General features: G+C 37.6%; 1 protein-coding gene across 1 annotated transcript in view; it reads right to left on the reverse strand.

Moving 5' to 3' along the window:
• Window positions 1–20,567, reverse strand: part of HMGCLL1 (3-hydroxy-3-methylglutaryl-CoA lyase like 1) — a gene marked incomplete at both ends in the record, with an annotated part of 60,665 nt that overhangs the window by 39,799 nt on the left and 299 nt on the right. Inside the window, 2 exons of the mRNA XM_083348725.1 lie at window positions 1,571–1,678; window positions 3,695–3,772. Of these exons, the coding sequence (XP_083204851.1) occupies window positions 1,571–1,678; window positions 3,695–3,772 (186 nt within the window). The remainder of the gene's footprint in view (window positions 1–1,570; window positions 1,679–3,694; window positions 3,773–20,567) is intronic.

Genomic DNA, 20,567 nt, shown 5'->3' on the forward strand with positions numbered 1-20,567 from the left:
ATCCAAGATTCTTACTACAATAGAGGTAGTATTTTATTGCAGAAGCTGCAGGCAGGAGTGAGTGATCTGCTTTGTGAATTCAGGCTATCAATAGCATTAACTTTTCATCATGCCATTCTCCCAGAGAAATTCACATTTCATTCCTGAGGCTGCTGTTTGCCTTATAAACGGGAAAATCCTATTTAAAAATTCCAAGTTTCCTGCAACAGATGTAATATCAGGGGGATGTCCCAAAGGTGCTTTTTCAAAAGGCAACCCGACTTTTTTTTCCCCTTGAAGATGTTTTGTTCTTCTCCAGAAATGAAGAAGCTTCTTGGATGAAAATGTCTTCAAGGAAAAATGAAGTCTGGTTGCCTTTTGAAAAAGCACCTTTGGGACAACTGTGACCTGAATGACAGAAAATCTCCATAGACATTTAGTAGTGGGAAGTTTTTGTGGAGAAGTATATTCACTGATTTCCCACTTTTCAAAAGGCAACTGGATTTCTAATTTTTGCTTGAAGCCATTTCGGTTCTCCTCCAAGCCTCTTCAGTTCTGACCTTTTGCCTATCTTTGGCAAACATCCTGGATGTCTGAGAATCTCCATAGACATCTTCCACAAACTTAAGTATTTATTCCATTTCTGAAGACCCAAGTCTGAATCCAACAAAATGCCTGCACTTATGTGTTTCTTGTCAAATAGCAGCCTTGGATAAGGATAATTTTGATCAGGATGACAACATGCAAAGAAAACTCACATATACCCCTTGTTTCTCTTTAGTTACTGTCTGGAAAAAACATTAGAGACACATTTTGATTCATACTATGCTGCCCTGTTATAATGTATAATTTGGCCCTAAATTAAAGAGATCCATTCCATGAAGTAATGCCTCATATTTAAGGTCAATTTATAAGATCACATGAAAATCTCCTTTAAATTAACTTCCAGCCTACAATGAGATATGCCACCTGAAAGTGTTTGAATGTCATTACACTGTGGTGGTGATGTGGATATCCTGGTCAAATTCTACTGTCCACGTGCAGTTATCCATGTGCAGTTATCTTATATATGACTTCTCAACAAAAGAAGTGAAAAATATTGCAATGCATTACTGTGCATTTTTCTCTAACCTTTCAGAAGTCAACAGAAAAATAACGGCAACATGTTGGGTACAGGATTAACTCTGCATCATCTAGTGTTAAAAAAGGAAAAATCAAACAGAAATATCTTTTGCAAAGATGAATTTTTATTTTTTTTCCATTACCATATAAATCCAGAAACAATAGTAAGTCTTCATAGAAATTATGACTCCAATATAGTTTGACCTCTCTGACAAATAGATCTCCCTGGATTATGAACAAGTAATGTGCCAAAGCCATTTAGAGTTTGCCTAGGGGCAAAGAAATTGTCATCAGTAAACCAACCAATTCCAATAACTATATTAAAACAAGACAGGGCAGAAATGGGAAGCAATAGAGGAAAGCTAAATAGAGAACTAATGGCCCAGAAAAAGAGGGTGGAGAAATTTCATCATGCAAGGAACACTGGCAATGCTGAGTAATGCTCAAGACTATCAGTTCTTTTGCCTACCTGAGGTACCCATTTTGAAGAAACAAAACTTGTCACTTCTATGACAGACAAGCCAGTTTTGGAAAGTTGATCGATGAGCTCAATTTTCACATCTGTAGGAAGTATAGCCTGCAAATAAGAAGAAATATCATTTCTGTACAGCACAATGCCATGTGTTAAGAACATCTTAGATCCAAACCCAAAACATTTATAATGTCATAAAACAAAATGTAAAAATCACCAATGATGTTTTTAGGTAATGGGGCCCAGATGCTCTTTTCTTAGTCAAAAGGAAACTAACACACATCCCCAGGAAATAAGTTATAATATGTACTACTGTTGGCTCTTCCTCAGAGTCTGCAATATCTGTTTAATACAAGTGACACAGTCAGATGGAATAAAGACTATGGATAGCACATGTTTGGGAATACAAAACATATTTTTCTGACTATTACAGTAACTGGCATTGCCCCAACCAGTTCAAAGCAGAAAGTAAGGCTCTGTCCCCAAGAGTTTACAATTTAAAGCCTCTGAGACTAAGGGAAAGAGAGGGATGGAAATATAATACATTTATGATAGAAGAAACATGAGAAAATTATTTAGTCATAAAGTAAGACAAAAGTCAGAAAGCTGCTGTCACTATTTCCATTGTCATGAAAATAGGGACCTTACCTTCTACAAATGGATTTTTAAAATCCCAACCTTTAAGTAACTTCCCTCTTCATATATATACTACTGCCTACCCATATATATACCAGGAATGTTATATGGAGTGGCTATGGAGGAAAAAGCACCACTTCCTTAATTTATACAATTTATGTAACTAATTATGGAGGAGAAAGACTGATGATAACATTATGATTTTCCAATATATGAACTGATTTTATTCGCTTGTACTTGTGGTACAGTATCACTGGGAACTTCATGGGCACATGTAAAATTTATTTACTTATTTGTTTATATTAGATTATCTCCCCTAATGTATTGCTTTATAAGCAAATCAAGGTAGTCTTTCCTCCTCCTATTTTCATGACAACCTCAGTCCTGTGAGGTGGCTTGGGCTGAGACAGCATGACTGGCCCAAATCACCCAGCCAGTTTTTATGCCTAAGGCAGAACTAAAATTCACAGTCTCCTGGTTTCTAAGCTAGAACCTTAATCATTACACCGAACTGGCTCTCCAGTTACCAGACTTCCAAGATTCTTGTAACAAAACAGAAGCAGTTTGCATTGCCTTCTTCTACGATGTTTTTCTGCTTCTCAGTCCACCTACAGCTCTACCATTTCCCATCCAAGTACCAACCAGGTCCAACCCTACTAAGCTTTTTGAGATCAGCTCAGGCTGACTAAGTACTTCACACACTGCCCTATGATTTTTGTCACATCAGTACCACTCAAGGCTATGCTTTTCATATTTAAATGTTGCATGAGCTTTAAGGCACATGTTTCTATGTGGCAAAATTCAGGATAATAGGTTGGGAGGTTGAAGAAGACAGGGAAAAAGATATCAAATCACATGGGAGAAGACAGTGCACAGGTCTTTCTGATTTAACGAGGAACTTTTTTTCTTACAAATTAATAATTAAATATGGAAAACCCATAGGCTGGGCACCAGCTAAGTGACAAACATGAAGCTATATGGAATGTCACCAAAGGGAAATGGCTTCCATATGGATTGAGGCTTGTAAAGACATTTTGTGAGGTTCTCGCAATTAATATAATATGCCAGAGTCCTTTTCTTAATATAAAGTTGCTATTGTATATTGTACTACTAATTGATTTCATACTGATGCTATTAAAAAACATAACCATCTCAATGAGATGAAACGCCCTCATTGCTTTTCCTTTTGCTACAGTTAGTCATATTTTGTTGATACTTTAAAGAGGAAAGATCTTGAAGACAATATTAATGTAATAGGTAGAATAATACCACAGTAAGTACTAAAAAATGCTTACACCTAAAGATTAATTAATTAATTTAATTAATCTTAAATTTTAAAACATCACAAGAGAGAGGAATAGAAATCTAAACTCTGGTGCTTTTTATAAATTGTTGTAAACTTTGAATGGCATGATCAATTATTTGGGTTTAATTAATACAATATTGTCTTCCCCAAAGGTTCATTCTCCCCATGGGTTAACATACCTTTTCATTCTGTAATCCATCTCTTGGACCAACTTCCACTATTTTAACAAACTCAGGAAATCCACTTGTAAGCAATTCCTGAAACATAACATGAAAGATTTGTTAGCACATGAAAGATTATAGTTCGATCTACACTAAGGCTCCCTCCTTAGGGCTTTGCATACAGTTTGTTTTCTTACTATAAACAGGTTCAAGAATGTTAAAGGGGGAACAACGAAAATTATCTTAAAGAATCTTTGCAGAATGTCTTTTCATCATCATGGAAATGTTTCCTTGCAGATTAGGATCAAACAGCCAGGATTCTAAAACATGATAGTCTTTTTCAAGAAACGATGAAGCCAAACCCTGCTCTTATGAGAAAATAAGAAGAGGATCAACTTGATCACAGCCAGTTGCTCCTAACATAACTTTTACATTTTCAAGAAACTGATTTTCATCCAGTTTGGGAATAATTTATATCAGCAACTAGGAACATTTGCATAAAATCTGTATTCCAGATGCTAACCCTGTGATCAAAGGAGAGTAAAGATGAAATATGGTTATGGAAATGTAATCTTCCTTGGAAGACAATTTGGAAAGAAATTTTTTGCCATTCTTTCCTAAACAAAACTCCAACAAATTAGTTGCCAATCAAGGCATTAGATCAGATCCATGTTTTATACATCTATGTAAGTATGTGCATGTACATATATATGTGCCACAGAGACATGGTAATGACTGGTAGCACTGAACGGGATAAAGCTAGACTTTTAGAGTCAGCTTTTATATTTCTGAGTAATAGTTTTGTCATTAATTGGTATAAAAAAATCTGAGGGTGGTTTGATACACTTATATTGTTTGGCATCCGAGCAAAAATCAGCATGAAATTAATTAGTGGCTTGGCATTAAAAAAGAATCTTAATTACTCACAAAATAAATAAAAGCTCAGATGCCCCAAAGGATGCTTGCTCACCCCTTTGGTAGACATAATCTAGTTATGGCAAAGTTAAGATTTCTAATTATTCAATATATAAGTACATATAATCAAAATCTGACGAATCACAGGACTGTTATTTAGTCACAACTTGTAGGACACAAAATCAGTAAGCTAAATACAGAGTTATTGTCTTGCTATGGTTCTATAAAGATGAACAATCAGATTGTAGGGATAGGCACAACATGAGTGTTTAGTTCAAAGTTTTCGCCTTAATATCTAAAACAATTTACAGGTAGTCCTCAGCTGGGACCAGAACTTTCATGATTAAGTGATGCTGTCATTAAATGAATTGCATTTGATTTTACAATGTTTTTGCCATGGTCATTAAGCAAATCACTCAGTTGTTAAGCAAATCTGGCTTTCTCCATTGACTTTGCTTGTCAGAATCCCCCAGGAAGGTCACAAATTATTATTATTATTATTATTATTATTATTATTATTATTATTATTATTATTATTATTATTATTATTATTTAGATTTAGATTTCTATACCGCCCTATTCCCGAAGGACTCAGGGCGGTTTACAGGGCAAGGTTAAAAACAGTTAAAACAATACAAAAATTAAGATAAAACCAAGATTAAAATAGGATTATGATGATCATATGAGCCCAAGATGCTGCAACTCTCATAAATACATGCTGGCTGCCAAGCAACTAAATTTTGAAGGAGGGGGGAACTAATTCATTTACCCTTCATTTCCATTAACACCATAAAAAGAAATAGAACATACACTTGCTGAGTATATAAGCCCATTTCAATGCAAAGGCAAAGCTCTCTTTTGCTACATAAAGGTAAATAGTAAAGGTTTCTCTGTCTAGTCGTGTCCGACTCTAAGCCAGCGCTGTCCCAAGACATTTCCGTGGTCATGTACCATCTCCTCCAATTTAGAAGGCCTTTATTACTATTAATGCAAGATCTCTTTGCAGAGAGTGTGTTTGTGTTTTTTTCAAGACCATCAGATATTTGATCTTACAAGACAAATGGCACATGAGTGGTACAATCTGGGAATGATCACAAGCTATTTGACAACACCCACCCACACCAGCGTGCTTGGGGAAGTAAACATCACTACCATATTATTGTATAGTGTTTTCCAAGTTAACTTTTGTGGAAAATCTTAATGTGCTGTTTCAATTGCCCACACATGGCTATCAGATGGCTTGGTTGATTCTCATTTCCATTTAAGTAATAATATTTCTTTTTTCTCCCATATCAGACCAAACTTCATTGTAGTAAAAATAGCTTATTTCCCTACACCCACAACAGTTGTATAGAAAAGATAGCTAAAAACTAGAATTCAAAAGATTAAACCTTCCCACATCCTGTGATCATGAAACTGATTGGGCCTCTTGCATCTACTTTTGAATAAAAGAAAAGTAGAAGACCTGAAGGGACGCGGTGGCTCAGTGGGTTAGGACGCTGAGCTTGTTGATCAGAAGGTCGGCAGTTTGGCAGGTCAAATCCTGAGTGCCGTGTAACAGAGTAAGCACCTGTTACTCGTCCCAGCTTCTGCCAACCTAGCAGTTCGAAAGCACGTAAAAATGCAAGTAGAAAAATAGGGACCACTACGGTGGGAAGGTAACAGCCTTCCGTGCGCCTTTGGCGTCTAGTCATGCTGGCCACATGACCACGGAGACATCCTCGGACAAGCGCTGGCTCTTCGGCTTTGAAACGGAGATGAGCACCGGCCCCTAGAGTTGGAAACGACTAGCATGCATGTGCGGGGGAACCTTTACCTTTACCTTTTAGAAGACCTGATCCTAGATGTTTAATTTAATGCAGGGGTAGGAAATTATGACAATTGTATGGCCTATAGACTTCAACTCCCAGAATTCCTGAGCCCATGTAATGTCTACATTGATGCTGTGATAAATATCGGGTAAAGATGGGCTTATGTGGATCCTTAAGAGCTCTTTATCCATTTCAGCATAATCACCAAGGTTATAATAGCAGCCATTTAAAGTAAGTTCTATAGGTTTGGTGAAAGTGTGGTAAACGGCCTTCTCAAGTGAAGTATCTTCCAAATGTGTTGAAAATTCCCAATTTATAATTAGCAAAATTCCCAGGTAACGTACAGTAAGATGCATTTTTGTTTTTTAGGTTTTTTTATAAATATTGTATTAATTTTCTAGTTTTACAATCAAAAGCACTTAATAAACAACGTGTTGTCTGGGTCCATTAGTAATTCAGTGACACATATTAACTTCTTCAATCTAGGCCCAATATTACACCATCCAATGCTTCCTCTCTTCTTCCGATAGTACACATTTTCCCACACTAGGCAAATAAAATTCTTATTGTTGTTAATACATATACAATTGAATATCAACATCTTTGTTACATTTTCCTAATAATATAAATAATGCTGGTTTAAAATATCTTTTCTAACCAAAATATATCTTAATTGCATTTGCACTTAATATCCATTTGTTCAATTAATATTATTTTTCCCGCTTTTTTAAATATTAATTTCCCATCAGTGTTCAAAATATCTCTATCACTTATAATTTCTCATAATAAGTTATATTTAGGTAACCAAAAGCTTTCCTTATTCAAACCCTCTTAGCATTTTCATATTTCTCTTCTCATACCAAAATATAATATTCTAGTTAAAAATCCTATCTTTCTAGTTATAATAATACTTCTATTTCTAACAATTATCTATTTTCAGCCATGTTCAAACATCTGATTAATAGTATAATATCCCATCAGATGGGTTAAAACCTCTAATTTTTTCAGTCTTACTCTAGCTTTCTTCCTTTGCCAACTAACTTTCCAAGTCAATGCATTTGAATCATCAAGTAATTCTTCCTCTATTTTTGTGTATATTGTTTGGAATAAGAAAGACAATTTGATTAAAGTATTTTTGGAAGGCCACTCAGCTCATTGGTATTGATTAAACAGCCTACCTCTTATTCAATTTCCCACAATTCTCCTAACAGCTCTATCTTCCATTCAATCAGCTCTTCTTTCTTATCCTCAAGTGTGTTCTGAGATCTTGACAGGTAAGATATTTTTTTCCATTTCCGATATTATCGCTACATCTTCTAATTCTTCACTTGTCTGAATCTGTCTATTAGTTCCTTTCTTTAGGTCCTCCATCTTTGGATCTGCTTCCTCTGATTTTCCTGCTATTTTTTGGGTTGCTAGTTCCTTTGTAGTCATTTTCTGAGTTTGTAGATCTAGATTAAAGCATTGTTCTTTTATCTCCTTTATGTTATTTTTAGTCTCATCATGAGCTAAGGCAATTGTCTCTTGTATTGATTTTAACATAGAATTTCTTTCTGAAATTCATCAACATTTTCTTGTTGGTATGTCAAGCTGGGGACTTTGGGGACAGGTGTTATGGTTAGTTTTTTACCATTTGTAACTAAGTATGAAGCATCCATTTTGTTTTTGTATGTAGTCTTCATAGTCCAATTTATTTAGGGATTTAAAAAGTTTCAGTCAATTGTCATTTGAACTCCAAATTATCCAGCCGGCCTATCAGTCTGTCCTTAAGTCTCCCCTCAGCAAATATAAGTAAAGTTCAAATTTTTCTGTCCAGAAAGAAAAGAGCAATTAAAAATTGTTAATTAATCAAAGGTTTATAATTCCAAGTATTCCATCATCTCAATCAATAATGCATGTTTCTTTTATAGAGAAAAAGCTCCATGACACAGCTCTAAAAGTCAGTTAGTATTTATATTTGTAATCCAGGCAGGCCAGTTTCAAAATAGTTTATTGTCTCGCCACACAAGTAATCAGCCCAAGAAAAAAATCCCCCCTCTTTTTTTTCCCAGCTTCAGAAGTGAAAGTTTCTGAAAACAACAAGAGTCTTATATGAGTCTGGGCTTCCAGCCAAGTTCCCTTTAGGCATAATAAATTGTAGTGCTTTAGTTCTCCACTAAATGTCATTGACACCGTCTTCCAGTTTTTTTACATCCAAACTTATATTACAAGCTTTTTAAGTCTCTTTTAAAAAACAAAACAAAACTCAAAAGCACCCAAATTTCAAAGTTATATATGTGTATTGATCTCAAATTAATCTTTTAATTTTCTGTTCCCCCCCCCCAAGCAATTAATTCACTGCTTTTCTTTTCCTGAGGGAATGGGGTGGAAATTCCCCTTTCCTCTCTCATCGGGGAGGATTCTTTGTTTTGGGTGGTTTTTCCCCAGGAAAGTCTTAAAGCCATAAAGAGAGGATAGGGTCTCACCCAGTTCCATCCACATTGCTTAAAAGTTGCTGGTTAATGCTTATTTTCTTCGGTTGACAGCTGCTTCTAACTGGCCACACGAATGTAGCCAGTCTTTCCCCTGCTGGTTTGGAGGGCTTCCTCGGATCAAATGGAAGGGCCACTGCCCTTCCACAATCAACGAGGGTCCCCTCCTTCTCCATTGCCTCTTTGGGGCGACTTTTTAGGGTCCCCAGTGGGGCAAAATCGAACGCGGAAGACGGAACCCCGTCTTCCTCCATCCATCATGCTGCAACATCAAACCGTTGTTTCTCCTAGGATGCATTTTGTAAATTGTTTCATCACAATGCAAAATGCAAGGGATAGTGGAATGCTTAGCAGAAGAACAGGAAATAAGAAAGGAATTCAGGAAAAGAAATCAAATTTCAGCTAACTAACATGTTATAGTTCTATTTATTGGTATATACAAACCATTTACACTAGAGTTGACAACTTTTTTCAGCAAGGGATCATGCTTGATATTTATTTATTTATTTGCCTTCAGGGGAGATATGGTAACATTACAAGATGAAGAGAAAAAAGGGAGAGGGCATTTGAGGGTGATCTGAATGTCAGAGAGATTAACATGTGAAATGTTTTGTTACTTATCTTAGCAAATTGCCATTCCTAACAATTATGTCCCTATCAGTCAGTGGCTTTAATATAAACAGCTTAATCTGATGCTACTCCAGGGGCTTTGCAACCTCTGATTCACACTGATTCAGACTTCCCATTTTAATTTAACCCAGCAATTTAACTTCCATGAACTGGCTACAGTAAAATTTTAAGTGGAAAATTTTTTGTTATATTGATGTATACTGTAACAGGGAATGATCAACAATGACTGTCAACTGTCACAGAAGGATGATAGATCATATAAACCAAAAGATAAGCTTTAAATTGGAGTTACAAGTCAGTGAAGACTTTAGATAAGACTGGAAGTGTTCTCTAAGGGATATTTAATTAATAAAAGCTGGGTATATTTGCACAATATTAAAACAGAATATCTATAAAAAGGCACATTTTTTCAGCCAGCAGAAAGAGAGTATAGCCAATTTTGGAATTAAATGGAAAGCAAAAGGGGTCACATATGGCCATTTCATATGACTATTAACTTCAAAGGTCAGAAAGCAATGGAGAAATATATATTACCGTAAAAAGCACCGAGAAAAAATATGTGAGGGAGGGATATTCAAAAAAAGCATTTTGCCCAAAGTCTTCTCACAGTCAAAAAAGGGTCTTGTTTTCACTGTTATGTGAATAAACAAATATTAAAGGTAAAAGGTAAAGCTTCTCCCACATGTGCGTGCTAGTTGTTTCCAACTCTAGGGGCTGGTGCTCATCTCCGTTTCAAAGCCGAAGAGCCAGTGCTTGTCCGAGGACGTCTCCATGGTCATGTGGCCAGCATGACTAGACATCAAAGGCACACGGAACGCTGCTACTTTCCCACCGTAGTGGTCCCTATTTTTCTACTTGCATTTTTACGTGCTTTCGAACTGCTAGGTTGGCAGAAGCTGGGGCGAGTAACAGGCGCTCACTCTGCTATGTGGCACTCGGGATTCGACCCGCCAAACTGCCAACCTTCTGATCGACAAGCTCAGCGTCCTAACCCACTGAGCCACCGCGTCCCTATCACAGTGCTAGGCTGCATTAACAGAGGGATAGAATCAAGATCAAGTGAAGTACTAATACCACTCTACAATGCTTTGGTAAGGCCACACTTGGAATACTGCATCCAGTTTTGGTCACCACGATGTAAAAAAGATGTCGAGACTCTAGAAAGGGTACAGAGAAGAGCAACAAAGATGATTAGGGGGCTGGAGGCTAAAACATATAGGGAACGGTTGCTGGAATTGGGTATGTGTAGTTTAATGAAGAGAAGGGTGAGGGGTGACATGATAGCAGTCTTCCAATATCTCAGGGGCTACCACAAAGAAGAGGGAGTCAAGCTATTCTCCAAAGCACCTGAAAGCAGGACAAGAAGCAACGGATGGAAACTAGTCAAGGAGAGAAGCAACCTTGAACTAAGGAGAAACTTCCTGACAGTTAGAACAATTAACCAGTGGAACAACCTGCCTCCAGAGGTGGTGAATGCTCCAACACTGGAGGTTTTTAAGAAGAGATTGGACAGCCATTTGCCTGAAATGGTATAAGGTTTCCTGCCTGAGCAGGGGGTTGGACTAGATGACCTCCAAGGTCCCTTCCAACTTTATTATTATTATTATTATTATTATTATTATTATTATTATTATTATTATTATTATTATTATTATTACAAAAATACAATTGATCCCCAGGGCTCTGTCCTCCAAAGGAAACTAATTTCTGCTGTACTGGTCCAACATTTCTTAGCATTTAGGGGAAAAAATGGAGCTCCTTCTATCAAACAGGAAGGGTCAACTGGTTAAGGCACGAGATTAGAAAACAAAAGCTTTAAATTCTAGTCCTGCCTTACACACAATTTTGTTTTGATTTGGGGCCAGTCATTCTCAGCCCTAGAAAGAAGGCAAGGCCAAACCCCTTTTAAAAATCTTGCCAAGGAAATGTCATGCCCTTGCCCACAGTTGTCAGGAGCCAACACTGACTTGAAACCTTTTTTAAAAAATGCAACAGTGCCTGAAACATTAGAATAGCAGGGATTTATTTATTTCCTGTCTTTATTATTTTTACAAATCACTCGAGGCAGCGAACTCACCCGCTTTCCTCCTCTTCCTTTTAAACTCTCCATCTTATTTATAGCATGCATTTATCTTTAAAAAAAAAATTCAAAGGAGCAAGATTTATAAAGTAAACATAAAAACATCGACAAGTCAACCCTAGTGTAAAATTTGTTCGGTGCACCCAGGTCCCCTAGAGTGAAAAACAGAAAAAAAGTAATGGTATTTTTTTAAAAAAACTCGCCAAAAAAATCTTACAAAGGTTAACTGTTCCTTCAGTATATGAACATGTCTTCCTAAATTTGATTCAACAAAAACGCATTATTAAAAATAATGAAATGTTCTTAAATCCGATATTAGCTCTGTGAAGTGGTAAGTACTATGGGAAAATTGTGTGGAATATCAGCAAGAAAGAGTTTACATAAAAAGCTAAAATCCTGGAGCATTTTCCATTTATCAGGTGTTGGCAAAAAAAACAAAACAGAAAACTGAATGTAAAATCTTCTCTCTTCAAAAATGCCTCTTTCCAAACAGAAAGCACCCCTGGATTCCCATCCTCCTCAGATGTCACACAATTCGAACAAGAGAGGAAAAAAGCTTAAGATGTTGTCTGCCAATTATGTTAATCAAAATATTTAATTTCTGCTCCTCTCCCCCAAACTTATAAAGTGATTAAAACATGGGTTTATAATAGAAAATGCTGCTAACCTTTAATCATGGAGTTACAGCCTTCTTAAATTTACATTGGCTATAAGCAAATCAGCCACACATACAAAGAAAGAGAGAGGGAAAAACACTGCTAATAACTTCCCCCTCTCCTGGAACAAGAATTCGGAAACATTAGCAGACATCTTAGCTTTCTCTGCGTTAAGGAAATGCCACCCTGTTTGCTGTTCAACTCATAAGCCAATGCAACAATCTACTGTAATGCTAGGAGAAAGCCAAGTATTCCTGCAGATAGCACATATCCATTGCATAAGTAACCAGAACCCCCACCTGTTTGAAGTCGTATTGCATTACAGATCACAAGATCAGAGATCCTTTAGCTTAGTTTCATCATAATCGCATTACGTAAGAGCAACAGACGTTTCCATTCCCAAGGCTAATATTGCAATTCAGCTTGGGCTTGAATCAGCCTCAGCACATGGCTATGGAAAGGCTGCATTTGTATGATTACCTCTAGAAAATATATGATTGACTGCAACATTAAGTTCATTTGCCTAAGGAGAAAAAGCCGCCCTGGATGACTCAGCCCCAAGAGGCACTTCTTTAAACACAACGCTGACCAGTAAATCAACAAATAACCCAGCACAGTGGTGTCAAATTGCCAGCCCACGGGCTAGATGCATCATGCCGAAACCGCGTCCTCCCCAGCTTCGGCACTGGGGAAAAAGTCACGATACATCACGACACACCACGTGACCTTGCAAGTTTGATATCCCTGACCCAGCAGGTGTGAATCAGCCCTTAGTAGGTTCAGCTCCACACTGAGTAAAGTGTGTACCAGTTCACAACAATAGCATTATAACGAACTACAGGGTAGGGTAAGGTAGGGTAGGGTGGGTTAGGATTAGGGTTAGCATAAGATGTAGAATAGAATGTTCTTTATTGTCCAAGTATTTATTTATTTATTTATTTATTTATTTATTTATTTCGATTTATATACCGCCTTTTTCCCCAAGGGACTCAGGGCGGTTTACAGGGCAAATTAAAACAATACATTATATACAGGTTAAAATAAAATTAAATTAAATAGCCCCCAAATAATTAAAAATTAAAACCTTAACCCCAAAACCCTCAGTCCAGGCCGGCAAGCTCGAATAGCCAAGTTTTTAGTTTTTAGGTCCCGGCGAAACGAGCAAAAGTCGGGGGCCATCCGGAGTTCCACAGGCAGCTGATTCCAAAGGGCAGGCGTATGATTGGACACACAAGGAATAAATTAATGTTTCAACATTCTTCACAGAATGGCATAGCAATCATGAGTGGTAGTTCAGAAACTGCCCTATTCCATGCCAAAACTCCATCTGGCTTATTTATTTGACACACTGCACTGGATCTCTAGGGTACCAGGTAGTGCTCTCTCTTAGGCATACTTGAAGAATCATTACAGAGAGATATCCTCTTCCCTAGCTCATGTTTGGGTTTTAAAAGAAGTTTAGGCTAAATTATAAGAAATCAGATAAATACTCCAAGAGAGCTTCATATTTCAAGTTCAAAGGAACTGCCGTAAATAACTGAGACTGTTTATGAAGAGACAATATTCTGTAATAAAGCAAAACAGCAAACAAAGCTGTGTAGTTAATGTCTCCTGAGCAAACATCCATATTCCCAAATTTAACCTTTTTTTGTTTATCAACTGCTTTTTTAAAAAAGCTTTTACCTGCCCCAAATGTATTACTAACCACAATGATGTCAAGGTTGGTGGTTTCCAACATAAGAGCGCCCGTTACTCGTCCCAGCTTCTGCCAACCTAGCAGTTCGAAAGCACGTAAAAATGCAAGTAGAAAAATAGGGACAACTATGGTGGGAAGGTAACAGCCTTCCATGCGCCTTTGGCGTCTAGTCATGCCAGCCACATGACCACGGAGACGTCCTCGGACAAGCGCTGGCTCATCGGCTTTGAAACGGAGATGAGCACCGGCCCCTAGAGTTGGAAACGACTAGCATGCATGTGTGGGGGAACCTTTATCTTTACCTTTTAGATAAGGAAAATTAAATCTAATTTTATTTGAGCAAAATTTACACATACATAGCCTAAGTGGTATAACTTTGCATAAGTTAATACCAAACCTAGAATTACCAAACTAATTGCCTCAAATGCATAATAAAAATACTTTTTTCCCTTCTCATTTTTCTTCTTTAATTTTCTACCACACTACTCAACATTTAGCCACCATTATGTGCATCTTGACTCAGAATCGTAGGTCTAATCAATGTAAACCCAAAAGTGGACCTACGTTGGCCCAAAAAACTGATTGTGACATATGAGAAGAATACTGTGACCACCAAAAAAAAATCAGTGATAAGTGAGAGCTGTATAATCTTCCTAGATATACATGTGGATAACTAAAAAAAGAGAAACAACTTATGAGAAACAATCCAACAAGAGAAGATTCAGCAGTAACATTAAACAGAAAAATAGGCAAATGTATACCCTAAAGAAATTGAGTGAATTCCATGTAAAATGAAATGGTCCAAAGTTTAAAACAGTGTAAAAACAAACTGCACCGACAGCAAATAGAGAGCCTGTGAATAAGAACATGATGGAAAATACATGACAACAAAAAAGCTCAAAAGATCTAAGACTCTTAGTAACCTAAAATTAAAACCATACTTTTCAGGAAATCTTATCCTAATGAACAGATTGCCAGAAGTAATAATGGTTTCTAAAATCCATTAGAGCAAAACACTTCCGAAATAATAGAACACTCCAAGGGATATTTACGAATCTAAATACTACTTAATTTGGAAAATTAAAATAATAAAACCTTCCAAGACTGAAACTCATCAGGAATGTGTACATAAGAGGAAGTAGATTTTCCTCTGATGTTCAGGATTTATCTCTTCTTCACCTCCTCATGTACCAGGAAAAAACTTCAAAGTCCTAAGGGTGTTTTCACACACTGTATTTTTAGGTACATTTAAAAAGTGCATGTCTAAATATTTAAGAAGTGAACATGATGGAGATGTATTTTATGTGGGGCGGATGGATCAGATAGTAAGAGTCAGAACTGGCTTCAGGCCATTGCACATTATACATTTAGTGGCAATCTTAAATTGTTTTTTTTTAAAAAAGTATACATATTCAACTCTATGCATCTATCTGTACAATCAACCTGAAAACAGCAAGGATGGGCTTTTCATTCTGAAAAGAAAATATAAAAATATTTCCCCATTCTAATCTACTTCTATGAGATGCATGTGGCAAGGTATAATTGTAGTTATGAACAAATGCTTTCATTTTGTTTTCCCTTTAACTGAGGTTTGAAATTAGTTCCTAGAATCTTGCTAAGTGAAGCCAGCAAACACGCAAGCATTTCTTTTCACCAAATTACCCCTATGGAAATTCATTATGGAATTTATTCATGCTATCTTTAATGCAAAAAGAAGCATATAACCAGGATGACTTGCTTAACCTTGTTCTGTTTATCGAAGTGGTCAGCCTTCGAATTTAGTATTTTAACAATGCCATTTACAGGGTTCTCTATCATACTCAATATAATTATACAGGTCTAGTTTATATGGTTAGGCTTTTTTCCATGCTATTCTTTAAACAAGTAGAAACCAGGCATGAATGTATGTAAGGGTTACCCACTGACACTTGACTTATTCCAGCTTTTTTCATGGATAAAAGAACATACATATACACATATACACACATATATATACATATTGACCACAAAAAGCATTTGTCTCAGAATTCCAGCAAGCAATAAGTAATGCATTGCACTGAATGTTATATATATATAATGTAATGGAATACTGAGACAAACGCTTTTCGTAGATAATGAAAGCCATGTACAGAGGTATAGTGTACTCATGCCTGTCAATGACTTGCTGAACAACCTGGATGAGATCCATTGTGCTGTAGCCATTTCTGAACCCATCCTGCCCCTTTGGCAATGCATCATTTAATGTTCTCAATATCCTTTTTGCTATTATCTTGGTGAAAACCTTGTAGCTGGCTGAAAGAAGGCTTATTGAGCCATAGTTCTTTAAGTCATCTTGGGCCCCTTTCTTGTATATAAGAATCACTTCAGCATTTTTCCATCTATCAGATATTTTTTCTTCTCTGAGGCATCTTGAGTATAATTTTGCTAGTATCTTTTGTAAACTGTGACCACCATAAACTTACTACCTCCCACAGTCACTCATGTGCTCGTGACCTCCCGATTGGACTACTGCAACGCTCTCTACATGGGGCTGCCCTTGGGGACTACCCGGAGGCTTCAGCTGGTGCAGAATGCAGCCGCGTGGGTTGTGATGGGGGTTTCCCGATACTCCCATGTAACACCTCTGCTCCGCGAACTGCATTGGCTTCCAGTTGCCCTCTGGGTGAGATTCAAGGTGCTGGTGATGACCTATAAAGCCCTAAATGGCTTGGGTCCGGGATATCTGAGGGAATAGCTGCTGCCGGCATCAAGCTCCCTTCGTCCAGTGCGCTCCCACAGGGAGGGTCTTCTCAGGGTACCGCCAATAAAAGATTGCCAGCGGACAATACCCAGGGGGAGGGCCTTCTCTGTGGGTGCGCCTGCCCTTTGGAATCAGCTGCCTGTAGAGCTTAGGACTGCCCCTGACCTTCGTTCATTCCGCCGGGACCTGAAGACCTGGCTCTTTGAGCTCTCTGGCCTTGTCTGAGCATATTAATTGGGATTTTAATTGTTTTTTAACTGGGGTTTATTGCAAGGTCTATATAATCTTTTTAATTGATTTTAAGTTTTGTAATTTTTGTATTTTTTTTTAAAAAAAAACCTTGTGAACCGCCCTGAGTCCTACGGGAGAAGGGCGGTATATAAATTGAATAAATAAATAAATAAATAAATAAATAAACAAACAAACAAACAAACAATGGCGAAAATTTGTCCTAATGATCTTAAAGTGGAAATCAACGTAGGACGAGGTGTACAACAAAGCGATTCAATATCACCTAACTTTTTCTCTGACTGCCTTGAAGAAGTATTTTGCAAATTAGACTGGGCAAAAGATGGAATAAAAATCAATGGTGCCTATTTAAATCACTTAAGATTTGCAGATGATGTTGTTTTCTTCTCGCAAGACTCAGAAGATCTACAAAGACACATACAAGAGCTGCACAAAGCAGGAGAACTATTTGGCTTAAAAGCAAACCTGTAAAAGAGCCAAGTTATGTTAAATAAATTCACTAAAGAAAAAAAAATTATATCTGGTGAAGAACTAGACATAGTAGATCACTACATATACCTTGGCCAATGAATCCCAATGGAAGGTGATACAATAAAGAAAATTGAATGGCCTGTTAAATGTGGTTGGCAGGCGTTCAGCAAGCTAAGCGTAATTTTCAAGAACAACCCCCCTCTATGCCTAAAGAGAAAAGTTTTCGATCAGTGTGTGCTACCTGCTCTAACCTATGCCAGTGAAACATGGACACTAACTTCACAATCAATACAAAAGACACAAGTGGCGCAAAGAGCCATGGAAAGATACATGCTTGGCATAACAAAACAAGGCAGAAAGACCTGCACAATGGATTAGAGAACAAACAAAAATAAATGATGCCATCAAGAGAGTAGAAAAATTGAAATGGAAATGAGCTGGTCACAAAGCAAGAGGAACTGATGGCAAGAGGAGCAAGGCAGTCATAGAATGGATCCCACTTGATAAAAAGCATCCACAAAAGAGGCCTAAAACAAGATGGATGAATGACATCAGCAAGTTTTGGGGCTCAATTGGCAAAAGAAAGCTCAGGACCATATTGCTTGGAAACATGCAGAAGAGACCTTCATCCTGCAGTGGATAGACAAAGGCTAAAATGATGATGATGAGGAGGATGAGTCCGGATTACTTACGGGAGCACCTGCTGCCAGCGTCAACTTCCCTTCGTCCAGTGCGCTCCCACAGAGAGGGCCTCCTCAGGGTGCCGCCGGTCAGAGAATGCTGACTGGCAACCCCCAGGGGGAGGGCGTTCTCTGTGGGCGCGCCAGACCTTTGGAACCGCTTACCGGTTGAGCTCCGGATAGCTCCCGACCTTCGCTCCTTCCGCCATGATCTAAAAACTTATTTATTTGAACAAGCCGGCCTGGTCTGATGGGTTTGGGGTTTTTAATATTGATTTTAATTAATTTTATTGTATCGGGCACAATATTTAATTTTTCTTAACTTTTGTATCTTGTATTTTTAATATATTTATTGCCCTGTACACCGCCCTGAGTCCTTCGGGAGAAGGGCGGTATATAAATCAAATTAATAAATAAATAATAAATAAATGATAAACATTTTAGTCATTGAAAATAATCAGATTATTTTTTAAAAAAAAACATTAACCTAGATTTACAGATGACAGTATGGCTTCAGCAGTTTCTATTCTGCGTATCTTCAGGATTGAGATGACACACTGCGTTAACAGTATGAGCATTAAAATAATCCCTACATTAAAGAATTTAAATGAGCTTTATGAACTGGTTTCAAGCAGTAGCATCACTCTGGTATATTTGATTCCTCCAGCATAGGAGATATCAATAACTGAATTCCTAATATTAGAATATTAGAGGTTATTTCTTATTTATATTTGAATACCACTGAGTATTTTATTTACTTCAATTTTGAGGCCACCACCTCACATTCAAGTAACATTCCATTTTACTCAGCTTCATAATGTCCAAATATTACATATCTTCATAAATCATATCTTTATTCCTGTTAAAAGTTGCTAAATGAACAGATGAGAAATGACCAGGAATGGAGTAAGACACTTGAAGTTCTTCTTTCCCTCTGGATGTAACAGCAAGAAACCACAACGATACTCAAATCAAATTCTTCTAAATGCCTGTTTCTTCTTTTTGGCCACTTGCTTCTACTGAGTCATGATAGAGATTGAGAAAAAGTACTACAAATGATTGATTAAAGAGATAGATAGGTGTTTTTGCTGGCTCATAATCTCCTGAAGGAAAATACTGTGGATAGCAGGTCCAAGTGAGAAACATGTAACACTTCAGAAGCAGATGGACTACAATTCCCAGCAACCTGCCACCATGGCCACTGGTGAAGAATGACAGTAGCTGAAGACATCTGAAAGCCTTCAGGGTCCCTGTCCCCTGCTATAGTACATGAGGTTTTCTGCAACACCAAGAGGAAAAAAGTGATGTTGAGTTCAGTACTTCCTACACTTCCTCTTCCTGCCCACATCTACCTCTCTGAATGCTGAAGTTCAGCTGACGGAGCAGCTGCTCCATCGGTCTGTCCACTTCCTTTTAGAAGGGATATGGAGATACTTTCTCACTGCTCCTTAGAACAACTGCTCCATTCGGGTGCCCTCTAGATCACGGGTGTCAAATTCACCACGCCACGTGACATGTCACGACGTATCGCAACTCGTTTTGCATTGCCGACAATGGGGTGGGCACGGCTTCGGTATGATGAAACCAGCCCACGGGCCGGCCGTTTGACACCCCTGCTCTAGATCCATGGGGATACCAGAATTCACAGCCAGCCTAGAAATAAAATAAAATCATAATAATAAAATAAATAAATAAAATAAAATTGAATATTTTATTGGCCAAGTGTGATTAGACATACAAGGAAGTTGTCTCCAGTACGGAAGCAGCGTATTTGAAAGCCAACAGAGAAAATAATTTTTATTTTTATTTTTTTTAATTTTAATTCCATTTATATCCCGCCCTTCTCCGAAGACTCAGGGCGGCTTACAAGCTTAGCAGTAGCCTTCATTCTATGTATATGCTGCTTATTAGGGCTTTCACACACACCCCCAAGCAGCATTATTACAAAGTCAGCTTATTGCCCCCAACAATCTGGGTCCTCATTTTACCTACCTCGGAAGGATGGAAGGCTGAGTCAACCTTGAGCCTGGTGGGATGCGAACCTGCACTAATTGCAGGCAGCTGGTGTTACTTAAGGAGGCATTAGCCCACTGCTCCACTAATAATAATAATAATAATAATAATAATAATAATAATAATAATAATAATAATAATAATGATGATGATGATGATGATGATGATGATGATGATGATGATGATGGAAATAAAGAAGATAATAAAAGGAATAAATAATAATACTGCAGCCATACTCTATGAGTTGATACCCATACACATTAGACAGAACTGCAAGAATTAGGTGTTCAGCAGAATGAAGGCACGAAGGAAAAAAAGCCTCCCTAGGTCTAGCTGCAAAATAAAATAATACAATAAAATAAAAACGAATTTTAAGCACCCCAGTCCCCTGAAGAATACCAGGGCTGGCTTAGCAGAAAATAACAGAGGACTGGCAAGAGTTGACTCTGGCCGCCATGCTTTCTCCTTCTGAGGCAAGG

Source organism: Vipera ursinii, assembly GCF_947247035.1.
Source record: "Vipera ursinii genome assembly, chromosome: 1".
NCBI lineage: Eukaryota > Metazoa > Chordata > Lepidosauria > Squamata > Viperidae > Vipera > Vipera ursinii.